This window comes from Coturnix japonica, chromosome Z (assembly GCF_054131305.1).
Source record: "Coturnix japonica strain WE chromosome Z, WE-NBRP24, whole genome shotgun sequence".
In the NCBI taxonomy this organism is placed as follows: Eukaryota; Metazoa; Chordata; class Aves; order Galliformes; family Phasianidae; genus Coturnix; species Coturnix japonica.
In genome coordinates, this window is record NC_140702.1 from 21,687,595 (window position 1) to 21,704,580 (window position 16,986).

The window sequence follows — 16,986 nt, forward strand, 5'->3', positions numbered from 1 at the left end:
ATAGGTAGCTCAATTACTTTTACTAAATTTGTTTGATGACCACAACAATATGTGAAATATAGTGAACATTCCAAAAATATAATAAATGATGTTCAACATCAAAAGCTGCTTTCCATGAACTGTGTCTAGGTCAGTGTGTAGCAGCCTCCTCCTAATTATTTTGAACAAAGAACACGTATTACCTAAACACTAGGAAAATGCAAGAGGCACATGGATGTCTCTTGTACCTGTGAAAGTCCCTGCACTGAACATCACCGGGAGCATACCCTGGGGAGGTAACATTTTCCAGCTGCCCAGGTCTATGCTCCACATCTCTGACACCAGCTACTTTCAATCGCATGACAACATGAAGGCTGCACAGACATCTGTTGCTTTATATTCTGTCACACAGTCCGATTCTCGATCATCCTACAGAGCACTGTTTGCAATTGAACACATCAGATGAGTTCACAGCTTTCAAAAACTGCTAAATAGCACACAGTGTTTTCTGCTTTAAACCACTTTCTCCTCTCACAACAAGCAACTACAGGTATCAGAACACAAAGCCACAGCAGAATTACCACTAGGAAATCAGTAAACTATGCGAGCCTTTAGAACAGCCTGTGTGGCTTTGTACTTCAGTGGTTCTCTTTTGAATCTGAGTGACTTCATGGGCTAAATTTTGAACTGTTCATCTGCTATGACCACTGTAATTTATGCATTATCACCAATTAAAGAGTAAAAAACAAGTATAATAATGATGGCCACAATGAAATTCACGTGAAAACTAAAAAAAATTAGCATCCTTCCAGATCTGTTCACTTGGTTTTCCATATGCAGGAGAAACAGAATCATTTACTGCAAAACTCACAATGTCTCCTTGCCCTGCACAGAGGTCCAGCATTCCCCTAAATAAACACGGAGCCATGAGCAGACAATATTCCTGAATGGACCTTAAGTACTTAACAGCAATACACAAATACCATAAACTTTGTTTTCACATCTGTTAAAAGAATGTAAAAAAAAAAAAAAAGAAATATGCAAATGGCAATCAAACACTTTTGTTTATGATCACACACAGTATATTTCAGCTATTTGTGAGAAAAAAAAGGGAATCATTTGCTACTTTAGCTTACATGAATGCATGCCTGATTACTACATTTATAAAGAGTAAGAGACAACACTCCATGGTACCAAAACACAGCAAGCAAAAATGAATGAATATATGTGATGATGCTGCAATCTTTTTCTTTACTATATCAATTTTGAGATTTCGGGCATATGTTCTAACCTGCATTTGTGCATTTCATATTGGCACAGATGCTATAGCGTGTTTATGCTTAGGAGGAAAATTTAGCCCATGAAATTGTGCTGTAGGAGGGACAGATTTTATATCTAAATGCCTGCTGAAAAGAAAATTCTAAGCTAGGTCTGGATGCTGATGGTATCAGACAGTAAGCAGACAAACTATGAATAAGATGAGTTTATTTTAAGACTTCCAGGTAGTTTGCTTTACTATTCAGATGCCTTAGATACGGCAACAAGGTCAAAGTCAAACATAAAAGACTTTCCCTTAGGACTATAAGTTGTGTAGAGGTATATAAATATAATAGGACTATATGTTCAGATCAAGAGGAATCAGAATGATCTGGTTTTACATTTAGAAAGACATGTCATTGCCAACATCCCTATAAAGGGACTGTCTTCATAAAATCATAGAATCATAAGGTTGGAAGGGACCAACAAAATCATCTAGTCTAACCTTCCTCCCATTACCGCTGCTACCAAAAGCACTAAACGTAATAGCTCTTCATCATAGAATCATAGAAAATCATCTCAGTTTTGTTGGACATCTCCTCCAAACAAAAGGCAATGTGTATTAGGAATACTTCCTCCTCTCTGGAGGGACATTAGGAACCATCTTCAGCTCTGAGACTGCTAAAGCTATGGTCATTCTATGATCTTGCAAGCACGTTATTCAGACTAACAGAAATTATTAGTATTATCTTTTAAGACTTTTTAAAAGCATCATTTCATCCAGAACAGAAAGAAACAGGGCATTACAAAGGCTACTAGAAAAAAAAAGGAAAAATAGGAATCTTGTTTGTGAGGGGTAATTATCAAGTTTTGAAAAAAAAAGCTTGAAATGTTTTTGGCATCTGTCTAAATAAATGCATTTACCTCCCTTCTTGAGGTTTAAGCATCAGCTTTAACTAGAAAAAGATCAAACGAGTATAAATCAATTATGTACATAGTTGAGCTAGAAAATACACACCAAACTAAAGGACATTAAAGTGCTTTAATCATTTTTGGCTAATAATGTGTTCTGGAGACAAGCACATGAAATTGATGGAACACACTGGGAGGTTGGTTTGTATATGCAGGGCTAAAATGTGTGCTCACCATAGACACTTTGGTATCCCTGGCGGCATGCAGAAAGAGACTTCATTGTCACCCACCCGATGTCAACAATATCTTTTAATTCCTTAATTCCATGCTTCTGCACTTGCATTCATGACCTGGAGGAATCAGGAGTGATGCCTCTGTCCCCAGCCTTTCTCCACAGAGAGCAGGGATATGGCTACTGGTAGGGTGGGTATGGAAGACATGGACATGGAGGATTGCTGTAGAGGCTTTTTATTTATTGCTCTGTTTTCCCTAGTACACTTAGCATGTTCTGTAGCATTCAGTACACAACAGAATCAACACACATCTCCAAAACATGCATGTCAAGTTGTGTGCATAGGCAAGCATTTTTTTCCTTATTTCTGCTCAGGCTGACACAGACAAGATCTACTGACACCAGAGCATGGTGCATGCCTTGTTTGCTTCCATTTGCACTACTTCTGAACTATGTGTATGTGTATGCTTAAGGAGCTCTGTTGTCTGTAACGAGATCCCTAACATTGTCAAGCTAACTTCTGCTCTTCACATGTAACACAGCAAAATGCTACGACACATGGCAGAATATTAAAGAAGGTCACTATGGATCACTCAGTCTGCACAGGCTACTTCAAGCCATAAACACCTTCAAAATAAAATAGATACTGTCCCAATAAGAGCCAGAGTGTTGTGTAATCTAAATGTCACATACACAACATTTTATCACTTCAAGATACCTCCCCACCATGTAAGCTTTTCAGATTTTACAATATACACTTTTCTAACTCATAAACTAAGCAGTTTTGTAACAAAGGGATACGTGAACATTTCCCAGATTATCTTTCGCTCAGTTGGCAAAGTACCTAACTTATCCCTGGCTACAGCACTAGAAATGCAACTTCATAATATCCACCCACTTGAATTTAAGATATTCTATCTCTCCAGAAATAGACCAGGAAAAAAAAATGTCTTATGCAATATATTATGTTCTATACACACAGGCCACAGAGTTCTCTGCATACACATTCCCCTACAGTGGCTATGAACTGTTCTATATGATATTTTACCTCACATTCTACTTTAAGCACTCATCACAGCTTTATTAGCTTTGGAGACTGATTTAATTTGGAAATAATGACACTCCAATTAATTGTTCTACCCACTCTCCTTTTTCAGATTTGAACTCTTTGTTAAATTACAACCAACCCCGACTAGGTGGAAGATGTTTATTTGATCTCATAGTAACAGATTTCATATACATTGTGGAAGAACCAACAGCTGGGCAAGGCACAGGCACAAACTACTAACCAGTGAGAAAAAGGATGGGTTACTTATAGCTTTGTATTAGAAATTACTCATGAATGTTGATCACATACAGCATACAAAGACAAAAAAAAAAAAAAAAAAAAAAAAAAAAGGACACTGTGTTAAAACACTGTATCCTGAACCCAGTGCCTTGGCTTTTTGACTGTTGAGGGTGACAGCATCTCTGTCGTCTGCTCAGACTTTACAGCATTACATGAAAACAGGATGCTTTTCAGTCAAAAATGTTCCAACTAACTCAACTATTTTCTTTTCATTTCCCTCACAGAAGTTAGGTGAAAAAGACACTTGATGAAACTTTGAAGGCAACACAGGAAAGTCAAGATAATATTTCTATAATTTGCACAAACACAACTTGTACAAAAAACAGTGACTTTCCTCAATTCCTCCTAAAAAAACAACAAACAAACAAAACAGTCTTCAGTGACTGATACATTCTCACCATTGTCAGATTAGTACATCCAGGAAAGTGAGGACCTTATACCTTGTTTAGTTGTCCCTGTTTTGTTTTCCCAAATTGCACTTGTCTAATGGTTAAAACCTTTTCTTGGTATTCTCTCAATATATTACACTACTGATGATCTAGTGGTTGCCTTCAGGATTGCCCAAGTAATCTGTCCATACACATTCTACTTTTATTAAACTTGACATAGTGTTTCTCCAGCGGAAAGTTATCCATCATCCCAAGTGGTTTTCAACTTTAAGGCATGAAGCTCTAATTGCACTCTCTCACTTTCTGATATGCCAGGGGAAATGCACCTACCCACTGACTGGAAAGGCTGCAGTACAAAAATCTCACTTCCACTGAAAATGTCACTCCATGAGGCACAGGTGAATTAGAATTACAGAATGTTCTCTAAGTGCATTTGTGTTCATTACTGGAAACAATACTACCAGATGTCTGATGCACTGCTATGCTACCGGATGTCTGATGCACTGCTATGCATGTGAAATTACAACTTCTAGTCAATATGGAAACAATACAGCTTTTTTCACTTCAAACAAAGACTACTGGTAGCTAGCCATAGAAATTTCTGCTATGCTGAATAAAAAAGACTTAAAAAGGAGAAGTCTTAGCTCTCTAGGAGTAGTAAAGAGCAGAGAAGCAAGAAGAAATAAAAACTGCTAACTTCTACTATTGGTTGTGCACTTACAGAAAGGAGAATACAAATTAAAATTTACTGGTTAAATTTAAAGAAACCCTGGAGTCCCCTAGCAAGAATTTACTTTTTTTTATCCTTGTGGCCAGTCAAGTGTGCCTGCATCACTGCTGAAGACTTTCACATGTGGCATCACATGCACTCATCCAGGAGCAGTGTGGTTAGAGCCATTCCTTTACAGGTTCTTAACCTCACTGCTGTCCCTGCATGGTCCCTGAGCCTGTGCTCTGGCTCCCTCCACTGACAACTTCACAAACAATTCCCAAAAGTCTGTAGGGTGCCTATGGGGCTGCAAAAGATTTTAAGGAATTTATTTCAATTTATTTCTGTAAAGTGGCCCAGAAATTCTATCCATATGCTTTTAAGGTGAACACCAGGCAGACAATTAACTTCCCTAAAGTAGAGTTCAGGGAGGGTAAAGCCATTTTTAAGTGAATAAATTCTATACATGCTATTATCAGAAGAAAAAAAGAAAAAGAAAAAAAAAAAAAAGACATCCTGAAATCAATATATTAAATTCTTGCAAAAAATTTCCATGTCATACTGTCCAACCAGTATGGCTTCTACAGGGGAAACAGGTCTATGAGACTTCACATCAGCAACAAAGGTGGGGGAAAGATGGCTACATGCTTTTTTTTCTTTTTCTTTTTCCTTTTTCTTTAACACTGATGAGAAAAGGTTCTTACAAAAAGACTAGGAATAAAATGTAGCAGCCATATTTCAGAAGCACATAATGACTTAGTGTATTAAAAATTGGTTAAAAAACAAAACGCTTCCATACAAACGTGTATTAACTATCAATAGCAGCATGATGCTAAAACACTGGCATACTTGTTCGTGTAGAACAGCTCATTTCTGATATTAGCAAATCAAAAACAGAAGTAAAACAGTGAGAAGAGTTATTTTAGATAGGGTCCAGGAATATCTCTGTTATGCAGAAAGCTTGGAGAAGACCAAGATAGGGTCCAGGAATATCTCTGTTATGCAGAAAGCTTGGAGAAGACCAAGAGGGGATCTTATCAATGTTTATAAATGTCTGATGGCCAGGATTTGGGGGAGATGGGGGCCATGACTTTTGCTGGTGCCCTGCAACTAGACAAAAGGCAATGAATACAATCTAGAACAAAGGAAATTCCATTTGAATGTGAGAAAAAAGCTCCTTAACTTTGAGGATGACAGAGCACTGGAACAAGCTGCACAGAGAAGTTGTAGGGTCCATGAAAGCATTTAGAACCCACCTGAATGCTTTCCTATGTAACCTACTGTATGGAACCTGCTTGAGCACAGGGTTGGACTACATGATCTCCAGAGGTTCCTTCCAACTCCTACAATTCTGAAAACTATTTCCTGTACAGTATATTTGAAGAGAATAACACAGTAACTGAGCAAATTTCACACTGATAACTTTCAAGGAATTCACTTTCAAAGGGAGAAATCCTGAAACTCAAATTGTAGGTAACAAATATCACATGGAAAGACTCGATACTGTTGTTATTTATTCTATATTGAAGGTTAAGTTGTACAGTCCAATAAAGCCCACAAGGGGAAATTATAAGATGGAGCGTCCATTTCAAGATAAAATAAGGATAAGCATGATACATATTACAGAATAAAGCATTTCTCATCATTACAAAATAAACCACAGCTTAAAATACATGAGTGAGTGAACAGTCATCACATTTCCAAACTAACAAAAAGAAACACTTAATATGTAACACACCATTAACAGGAGTAATGGTAAAAATAACTAGTAAAATGCAGTAAGAATGTAGTTATTTGTGGGGTAAGAAGTAGGTGAAACACTCATTGGCAAGTTTAGAATAAAACATTAGTAGCACGTAATTCCTCATTCATGGTCTGATAGAGGATTTTAATCATAACTGATTTAAAATGGTATGAAATCTGACTTCTGCACAGCAATCTCTAATTTGCTCCAAACCAACCATACCAAACTACTTAGACGTTCTGTGCCCAGAAGTTAAGACAGAGTGGATTAACTGTCTCAAACCTTTACATACAGCATCTGCATCTAACACATTTGGCATGCAAACTCTACCATGGGTCTCAGATCTTAGAGAAAAATAAGCATTGGGAATATTCAGTGTCATAATTTTAAAATATAGATTTAGCCTGAGAAAAAGAGATATCTAACCTGGATTTCATGAGCGGCTGAATTACCCATTTCTTCAGTCTCCGACGACCAAAGGAAGTTTTAGTATGATCCAAGACCCACAGCAGGCTTCCTTTTGTTTTCAAATCAGTCTAAAATGATAAAAATAAGCATCATTATTTTAAACGATTACGTAGCTAAAGGATTTTCACTACACTATGTAAACTGTCTATTTAGACTATAAGATTGTGCAACTAAAACATGTCTATTTGTGTTTCTAATGAGTAACACCTTGCACAAAACTTCTCCAGCAGTCATGAGTTACTTGAATATGTGTTTTCTTCAGTCAGAAAGTGCCTGTAGAAAATAAATCCAATACTTTCAACCCGTGAAATTATGTCTGTACATAAACCAGCAGCACAGATGAAAAACAAATGCTATTGCATATGTATCACCTGACTGCTCTTGCTAAAGAAGTCTAAAACTTTAGGAAAACTCTTTGTTATTCAAAATATAATAAAGTTCCTAATTCGTACTAAAATGTGTTAGAGGTTATCTTTCATTTATACCTCTTAAAATATAATCCTCCTTCAGTCTGATCCCATTCAAAATAATTTGAACAAACATCTGGGTGAAATTTTCAAACCAACTTAAACAACTTCATTAGGAATACTATATCAAACAGTTCTGAAAATCTCAACAATTAAAAACAATCAAACAAACAAACAAAAAAAAACAAACAAAAAACCAAACAAAAAAACACTATATTTTTCCTTACCTGATTCTGTAAAATTTCAAGATTTTTCATTGTTGTCCCATTAATTGTCATGTATTCATTTTCACTTGACAACTGTTTGAAATTGCTGAGGAGAGAAAATTCAGATGCTATATTTGAAATACTGGCACATATGTAATGGCTAAAAGCTGTCAGGTTTCTCAGAGAATTCATCAGTCATATGAAATAACAACAAAAAAATTATGTAAGAAATCATAATCTATTCAAATAAATACCAGATGAACATCAATAACATATTTTATTTTACTGCTTGGGAAAACAAAATTAGAAGATTCATTTGCCCTGTTTCTTATAATGATTCCAACAAAGCTCAGAATACATTTCAGCTTTCCTGTTACTTAATCCTGATGCACTCAGCTGTAAAAGAACTGCGCTTTCTTCAGTCTGTGATGGAACTCAGGAGGTAAACACTCTTGCTAGTGTTCTGATCACTACAGGACTAGGGACAGGGGTAACCCTAATACTTTGAGAGCTGAACAAACATGATCATTTGTCATCAAAACAACATGTACCAAAACATACATTATTTTTATTTTTTTTATATAGTGACTAGTACTAATTTAAACTGTCTGTTAGCACCATTATTTAAGAAAAGGAAAATAGTGCATATTTAACTGTTTCATTTTGTTTTTAATACAACATGACCAAAACGATAGAACTTTCTGATGCCCCCTAACACAACAGGAATAGACCAACCCAAATGTGATGTTTATGCACAGCTAGAGCAAAATACTTAACAGAGCCAACAATAATAAACGTATTAGGTATGTGATCATACAAGGAACAAAAACTTTTCTGCCTCAGATATACAAATGTGGTAGTCAGGACAGTGAAGTGAAGCGCAAGATCCTCACTAAATGCTTCTGACAAATCAAGTCATGATTGTCTAGGTTAATCACACCACTGACTGCTTTTTGCACAAAATCTAGGACGCTCTTTATTGTCTTAGCCTAAAAGGAATGACTTGCTGGGTACAATTTAAAACTGCTTTCCTGGATTGTCGTAAATTTTCTTTAGTGCATGCTATTTTAGCTCTGTGGGGGAGCGCTCATACTCCAACTGTTCAGTTAGGCATACACAGCTGCATTACTGCTATATATTTAAAAGAAAAAAGAAAAAAAAAACCAACAAAAACACTAAAGATTTCAAAAGCATGAAATATTCAGAAAATAATGTTCTACATTCAAGTTGCATGCAGGTGTTCAGACCTGCTGTTAAATTTGTTCCTAAATAATGGGTCAAATTAAAAGTATTTTCTGCAGATTTTATTTTATTTTATTTTAAGTTGATTTAACTGAGTGCCCTCAAGAAGTTCAGGGAAAGTTTGAAAACAGTGCTAACTCAGAACTGCGCCCATGACCAGCCTTAGCAAAACAGGGCTTGGAGGCAAAAGAAGAAATGTCCTCCAAAATACACAATGTTATAAGCAACAAAACAGTACTTCCTTTTATGATATTCAGTCCCAGCTGGTGCTGGCAAAATTAAATAGGAATGATTCTTGCTTGACTCCCAATCTCTGTAATCAATACTAAATTGTACTCACTCTTCCAAAAGCACCTAATCATCTCTTCTACATCTAGAATTTACATGACCTGGAATTTCCCCATTTGCTGCATTTTGATTTGCCACTACTCAAGCCTGTGACCTCATAAACCCGCTGGATTCAAGGTTCAAGAACTATGCCTTTCTCTTTCCCTAAAAGCACAAAGGATGCTTCTGCTTGTTTCTATCAACTCCACTAGTGAGCTTCAAGACTATACTGGCTGCAGTGTTTCCACATTTTAACTGGCGGAAGCCCGGTGCTTCAAAGCACTTAACACAGAGCATGTCTTATCCACTGCAAGTGTTCTATGATGGCATTTGAAAGAAGCTAACTGCCCAGTGGCAAGTTCAAGTTACTAGTCCTTCATAAGAAGACATGCTGAAGAAGTTCTCATGGCATAAGTTACGTATGTTTTATTTTATTCAGCTGTTTGCTTTATCTGAGTTACTCCAACCCTGCTATTAATCCTGGTAATTGAGAGCTTGGAGTATATGAGTAATAGCCAAGATCAACTACAGAATATGCTGAACCAACAATTGCAGATGTCACATGAAGAATGTGTTTTGCTTCCACCCCCTCATCTTCCTTCAGCTTAGGATTAGAACTTGATAAAAATGTGAACAAAGAGACTTTTTTGGTAGGGAATTAAGGGCCCAAGTTCATGAGATGGAGGTTGTAAACAAAATATTAAGTCAATGCTGGTTTTACAGTGAGTGTCAGCACTGCCTTTGTGAGAAGTTCTAGTATGCTGCTATTTGCCATCTTCTGTGCCAGCAGAAATGGCCCTTCAAAATCACTTCAGCTGGAGTGCAACACATTGGTTTCTTCTGCGAGTTATAAAGGAGTGACTTTTCACAAGTGTCAAATACTTAAACAGCGCAAAACACTCATGATAGAAATAGCCAGTTATTCTAAGCAGGCAAAGTAGGATCATGCCTAGGAAGAAAGAAATAAGAGGAAACAGCATGTTTCTGCTAGGATTTATGAAACTTTTAAGGAATGCTTACTAGGAAGAGGTTGCTATTCATAAAACAGCTTTTCAGAGTAGAATTGCACTTGATGATGACTATTAAAGGGTTACTATGATGATTTTAAAACAATAAACTATATCCTGAAACTTTTATTCTTGCATGTTACCTATGAAACTTGATTGCTTTCATCTTTATACGTTCCAAGGAGCTTATAGGAAAAGTGTGCTTTTAAAGTGTGCTTCCTTCTGCAGGAGACATTCCATACCATTTCACAATAAGTGACACAGCCCAAGTCAATGTATGTTATTCAGATCAGCCATTTTCAAATACTTTAATTTTGCAAATCTCTAAAAGCTTCCCAATGAAGCTGCAAAGCACTGCTTTGAAAGTCTACTAAATAGCAGATTTTCTTTGCTCAATTACCTTTTACAGACCTCTCGTCTACATCTTCAAGACTTCTAAAAGTGAATGAACCTATGCATTTACATAAGAGTTGCAGGGATTCCTGTTCAGCTTCAAGGAGTAAAAAGCAGTCTCTTCATTTCTCAGAAGCTTTAGGTAAGAAAGACATTTACCACAGTCTAAGTAGTGAAGGACGTCAAGCCCAGATTGCATTCTCTATTTAATTAACCAGAGTTTTAAATTTGTTAGTGGATATTGTCACAGGGCTAGAATGTCTGGTACAAATCCCTGATGTGTCAAGAGTCCAGAAATTCCTAACTAAAAATAGTAATAAATTAAAAATAAAAAAAAATAAAAAATTTAAAATAAAAAAATAAAAAAATAAAAAAAAACCACAAAACCAAAATTGGAAACACAAAACATAGTACAAGTATACAAATAAGACAGCATAGGAGGATGAAGGAAGAAAAATAACCTTCATCATTTTTATCCCGAACTAGTTTTCTCCTTTTTCTCCACTGAACTCCCCCCATGGTCTGCAGCCTTGCTCTTCCCAAATGACTGCTGCCTCAGAACACTTCACCTGAACACAGCCTCGGCTTCCTAGAAGTTTCAAACTTCCATACTGGAAGAAGTCCTCTCTGTCAGTCTTCTGTGCCATCCAGAGATAAGGCACATCCTTTCATAAGCACCTCTTCTTAGTATCCGAAAAACATACCTTTCCCTTTCCAGTCCTCATGCTTCTGAGCTGACCTTGAGACCTCCCAAAATCACTTCAGTACTCTCTTTCTCAAAGTCTCACACACAGCACATAGGAGGAAATAAACCTGTGCAATATCTTGAATACAGTTTTCCAAAACATCAACATACAAAAGATATAGAAGCTATATACACACAGTGTCCTTGATTTCAATGACATTTCTCCTGAAAATTCAAGGAAGACCACCATTTTATGCTGAGAGAACTAATTTTGACTTCTCTCAGTTTCATCTCACAAACTCCTTCCCATTTCTACTATAAACAAATAAATCACTTATCCTCTTGTTGAAGTCCTCCTTTCTTTCCTTACTTCCCTCATAGCCACTTTAGCTGCTCCATCTCCTTTCTTTCACTTCTGCCTTCACTACTGACAGTTCTCCAAACCCACAGCTACTTCTCTACTTCAGAAAGATGGATGGTTCTTCCTTTCTCAAATTTCTTAAATTTATCTGTCACTGGTCAAACTGTAAAGACTACAGTCTCTTTTTTTCTTTCTAATATGCTGGAAAGCAATATAAAAATACATAGACACATTTCCCAGCAACTGCTATGCAAACGATGATATTTTCAAACAAAACTGGGTATTCATCTGTCTTTAAAAATCTCTCCTAGATATGTACAGCTTCATGCCAAAACCAATAAAGGTGTCTCAGTATGTAAAGCAATAGAACACATGACATAAAAGCTTCTCTCATTCATTGCTAAATCTATTTTTACTTGCTGCTGGAGATCCAGAGCAGCCTAGCCATATCCTGGGGTTCTGCTGTGGCAGAAACATTTTTTCTCTTAATAATTTGCTTTGTTGAGGAACTTAAAACTGCATTTTACATTTTTACCTGAATACCAAAATAAAATAAATTTCCCATCAGTAATCATTTCTTGTTATAAAAATTCAGCTGGAATTCTCTTTAGCTGGGAGAAAGGTGTTTCTCAGAAGAAAATGCTAAGGTATAAGGAATTGTTTTTTCATTCCTCCTATCAAATAGGTCTTCTTCACCCAGATCTGTGCCACATCAATAAACTGAAAACTGTCTCATAGCTACGAATTCATGCTCACTGACTCATTGGTATATGCTCATTGACCTGAATTCTCCAAGGAATTCTAAGTTGCTTGACAGTACAATGAAAGTATTTCTTTTCTGCGTCCTGCAGAATCACAGAAAATCCATGAACCTGACATCCTTTGTCTTAAAGTTTTTCTCTTTCCAGTATTTAAGTAGCATTTCTAAAGAGAAGTATATAAAATTGAGTCTGGCTCAGTATATTCACATTCAATACATGCAAATACACTGTGACATACTAAAAGTGACAATTAGAAGTCAGTATTAGCAAGATAAAGAAGTAGAAGCTTTAGAAATAAATGCAGTAGAATCTGAGTTCTTGAGCTCAGAAACAATGTTATCCCAAGGAACGTCTTTTATTTCTTCATAGGGTATCACCAAGATAGCAAACAGTTCATTGACTTTCCATTCAGAAATTCAAAAGTTCAGATAAAATTTATCAGAGCAACACACAGCAGGCAAATGTCAACTGCAAGAGTTAGTGTTTTTCCTTCTTAGTCTATAATTATATTTGATTTTGAGATGAAGCTGGTATCAACAACTATCTGCTGCTAGATAAACCCTCACATGATGGCATTCCTCCTTTGCTACTGAGTTTATTTCTATGTGAAATGTGAACTTGTATCCCACTCCACCAGAAAACATACACTTTGTGATTGAACACTGTGACAATAGTGATTCAGAAGCATGACCATGGAGAGGCATCACCTAGGAGTTCACTTTCTAGTTCAGATTTTTCTTGCAAGATTTCTCTAGTTCCTGCCTCACCATCCAAGCTCTTTTGCAAACAACCGGCCAAAGGATGGGAACACCACAGCACTAGAATGCCACAGATTAGAGCACTCCTTGGTGGAAAAAGCAAGAAGTCTTAGAAGATACCACAAGAACTGCTTTCTCATTGGGCCTATGAGTCCAGCATACTTTGTTAATATTTTAACGGTACTTATCAAGCGGAAGGGCAACTTGAGAGATAAAATCTATTCCAAAATCTAGAATACCAAACTACAAATATTTTAGAAGCTATGTGAAAAATATTTAAAGAGGACACCAGCAATCATTTTCTGAAAGCAACTGATTTATTTAATACATGTATAATGTAGGGACTCCTTCAAAATAGAGCTTGAAATTCTTTGAACATTGTGCAATACGTTTATGAACTATAACTGACGTGAAATATTTTAGAGTTTCTAGCTTGCATCCTGGTTTTCTTTGTCGACTACTACCTGTTTGCAGGATAGAGGAACACAGAGACGACCAGGACAGTATTTCACACCATATGCGTAACATAGAAAGCTGTTTCATAAAACGTTTAATAAACCTTAATGATATTTTCAAACATAAGTGAGGACAGAGCCTTTTGTACTTGCGCAGAAAGGGATAAAAAGATGCTTGAATGGCAATATTTTTTTTTTTTTAATACAGCTGCATAATACTGTTTAAACTTTTGAGTGCTCACTTGAAAATACCTAATAAACATATGAGCTGTGACTTCCCAGGGGAAGAAGAGTTTATTTTCATGGCTGTGTTATCTTTTCAGTAACCTTGCACTGGAAGGTCTGACAAGTTTTTTGCAAGTTTGGTTCCCTGTTCCTAGGTACCACGAAGCCAACTCAAGAACTAGTCAAGGATGCAATGATTGGGGGAATTTTGGGATGCAGCAATCACTTAATGGTGGAGTTGCAGGAATGCAACAAGAAAGGCTAAGGCCCTCTTGAAATTAAACCTTGCAAAGGAGGTAAAGGATAGCAAGGAAGGCTTTTTTCAGTATATCAACTGTAAAAGAAAGACTAGGAAAAACATGGGTCCCTTACTAAATGAGGTGGCTGACACTGAACAGGCAGAGACACTAAATGCCTTCTTTGCTTCAGATTTTAATGATAAAACTAGCCCTCAGGAAGTAAGAGAGAGAGTCTGGGTAAAGGGAGACTTTCTGTTCATCAAAGACAATCTGATCAGAGAGCATCTAGCCAAAGTCAATGCATACAAATCCATGGGCACAGTGGGATGCACCCACATGTGCTGAGAAAACTGCCAGAGGTGACTGCAGAACCATTCTCTATCATATTTGAAAGACCTTGGTAAATGCGAGATGTATCTGAAGATTGGAAGATTGCCAGTGTCACTCCAGTCTTCATAAAAGGCAAATTGAGAATCTGAGAAACAACAGACCAGTCAGCCTCACCTCCATCCCTGAAAAGCTGATGGAACAACTTGTTCTGGATGTCACCCCCAAGCAAGTGAAAGAGAAAAAGGTTATCAGGAGTAGTCGGCATAGATTCAGGAAGGGGAAACCATGCTTGACCAACCTAATAGCCTTCTATGCCATCACATACATATCACATCAGTACATGTTAGAGGATGACCTGCTGGAGAGAAGCTCTTCCAAGAATAAACTGGGTGTCTTGGTGGATAATAGGTTGGCCATAAGCAAACAGTGCACCCCTGTGGCTAATGGTGTCCTGGAGTGCATTATGGAGTGCGTCAAAAAGAGCATGGCCAGCAGGTTGAGGGAGGTGGTCCTCACCTCCTCTGCCCTGGCAGGGCCACATTTAGACTAGTGTGTCCAGTTCTGGGCTTCCAGTTCAAAAAAAGACAGGGATCTCCTACAAGGAGATGCTCCAGGCTGTCTTCTGTATGAGGAAAGGCTGAATAACAAAGGTCTGTTCAGCCTGGAGAGGATAAGACTGAAAGGGAGTCTGATAAATGTTTATAAATATCTACAGAGAGGCAAATGGATGAAGCCAGGTACCTCTGGGTAATGTGTAGTAATAGCCTAAATCTTGAACATAGGAAGTTTTGTGTTAACATGCAAAAGAATTTCTTAAAGTAAGGATGGTGGAGCACTGGAAGAGGTTGCCTAGACAGGTTGTGGAATCTCCTTCTATGGAGATATTCAAGACCTGTCTGGATGCCTACCTGTGCCACATATTGTAGGATACCTGCTTCAGTATCAAGCTTGGACTCGATAATCTCTTGTGGACCCTTCCAACAAGCAATTCTGTGATTCCGTGATTTGTCACAGAGCTGGGATGCGCTGGATGTCTGTTTTCTTTTTAACTGTTAACTAGATTCAGTAATTTAAACAGATCTGCTGAGCGCTGTCTAAACATTGCAACATGTCAGCATTTATATCTGCTTCCAGAGCTACAAAAAGAGAGTATGATTTACACACCTCTATGGAAAAATAAAACAACATCTTGCAAAGCTAAATTACAGCATAAAAAGAGGCTTTAAAACCTGCCAAAAAAACACGGTGCTTGTTCATCGAGTAAAGCTGAAACTGAGATATGATAGCAAGTATTTACTGACAAAATTTATAATTTCCCTCCTAGTATCTACAAGTTTTTGCTCCTTGTTCATTTTTAATAATACTTGTCTGCAATACCTATGCATTTACGTTACTGACAGTAATGTCTGTAAGAACATACTTCAAGAATATTTTCACAAAACTCCACTTGTGAAAAAAAATAAAAAAATCACTTGATTATTCCAGTTCTGATTAGAAACTTCTTCTTCTTTTTTTTTTTTTTTTTTTAATGTTTATTTCAGTCATTCTGGGTGAGCTCATTTAATTTAAGGCAAGTTGTCTGATAAAAGTTACAAGATATCGCTGGTAGAAGTGTTGTTGCTTTGAAGTGGAAATCCAACTTACCTTGGATTGTAAAGCATCTTTTCCAAATTAAATTCTTTGAGGTATGTAATTACTGCTGCCAGAGCACAAATAACAGGCTTATCCAAGCTTAGAATTACAGATAGTTTTTGAGGACCTAAAAAGAAAAGAGTAATTTCCTTGTTAAATCACTGCTTACTGCCTATGCATCTTAGAAAAAGCATAATCAATTTTTCAATTTAATTGAAGTCTTCATTATGCATACAATGTAGTATGATATCTATAAATCAACATAAATAATGATTCCAAAAAATGGTACACCTTGACAATAACACAAACAAATTATGAAATATTAAACACTGGATTCCATGGGTTTTTCTTCTTAAAAACAATTAACAGTTGGTAGAAGATATTTCTAAATACAAGTTAGAACTGAATTCTGAAATCTCCATTACTGTGGGTAACATCTTTGCAAATTAAAAAGAAAACAAATGCCTGATGATTCATTTGTCTCAGCAAGTCTGCAGAATAAGGTTCCATCTTGGTAAAACAGATATTTCTTCTAGATAGTGCTTCTGTATCTAGTGGGTACTCTACTACAATGTATGTTCCAGATGTGACAATAGGAAATTTCACTACATCATTATCTCATTATGAAAGGATACTTTTGAAACCTTACATAATGACGATTTATCAAAAAAAATTTTCCATTCTTAAGAATGTCAACAAATACACTGAAGAACTTGAAGAAACATTCCAGATACTGTATAATTTCCATCAATTAGCTAAATACATGGAATTTGTTCTTAACACATATGTTCATGACATTAAAAAAAGGGTGCTGCATTCATTTCTACATAGGCAGTGTTCATTTTCAAGGATTCTCCAAA

General features: G+C 36.6%; 1 protein-coding gene across 3 annotated transcripts in view; it reads right to left on the reverse strand.

The window, feature by feature from the left end:
* The window catches only part of MSH3 (mutS homolog 3), a 107,675-nt gene that overhangs the window by 56,328 nt on the left and 34,361 nt on the right, over positions 1-16,986 (reverse strand). For 2 of the 3 annotated variants that reach the window (XM_085529683.1, XM_085529684.1), the window contains exons 10-12: positions 16,139-16,253; positions 7,733-7,817; positions 6,997-7,106 (exon numbers count right to left, since the gene is read on the reverse strand). In XM_085529683.1, coding sequence (XP_085385809.1) covers positions 6,997-7,106; positions 7,733-7,817; positions 16,139-16,253 — 310 coding nt within the window. Of the gene's footprint in view, positions 1-6,996; positions 7,107-7,732; positions 7,818-8,069; positions 8,184-16,138; positions 16,254-16,986 lie in introns of those variants that run through there. The other variant, XM_085529685.1, reaches the window with a different exon arrangement.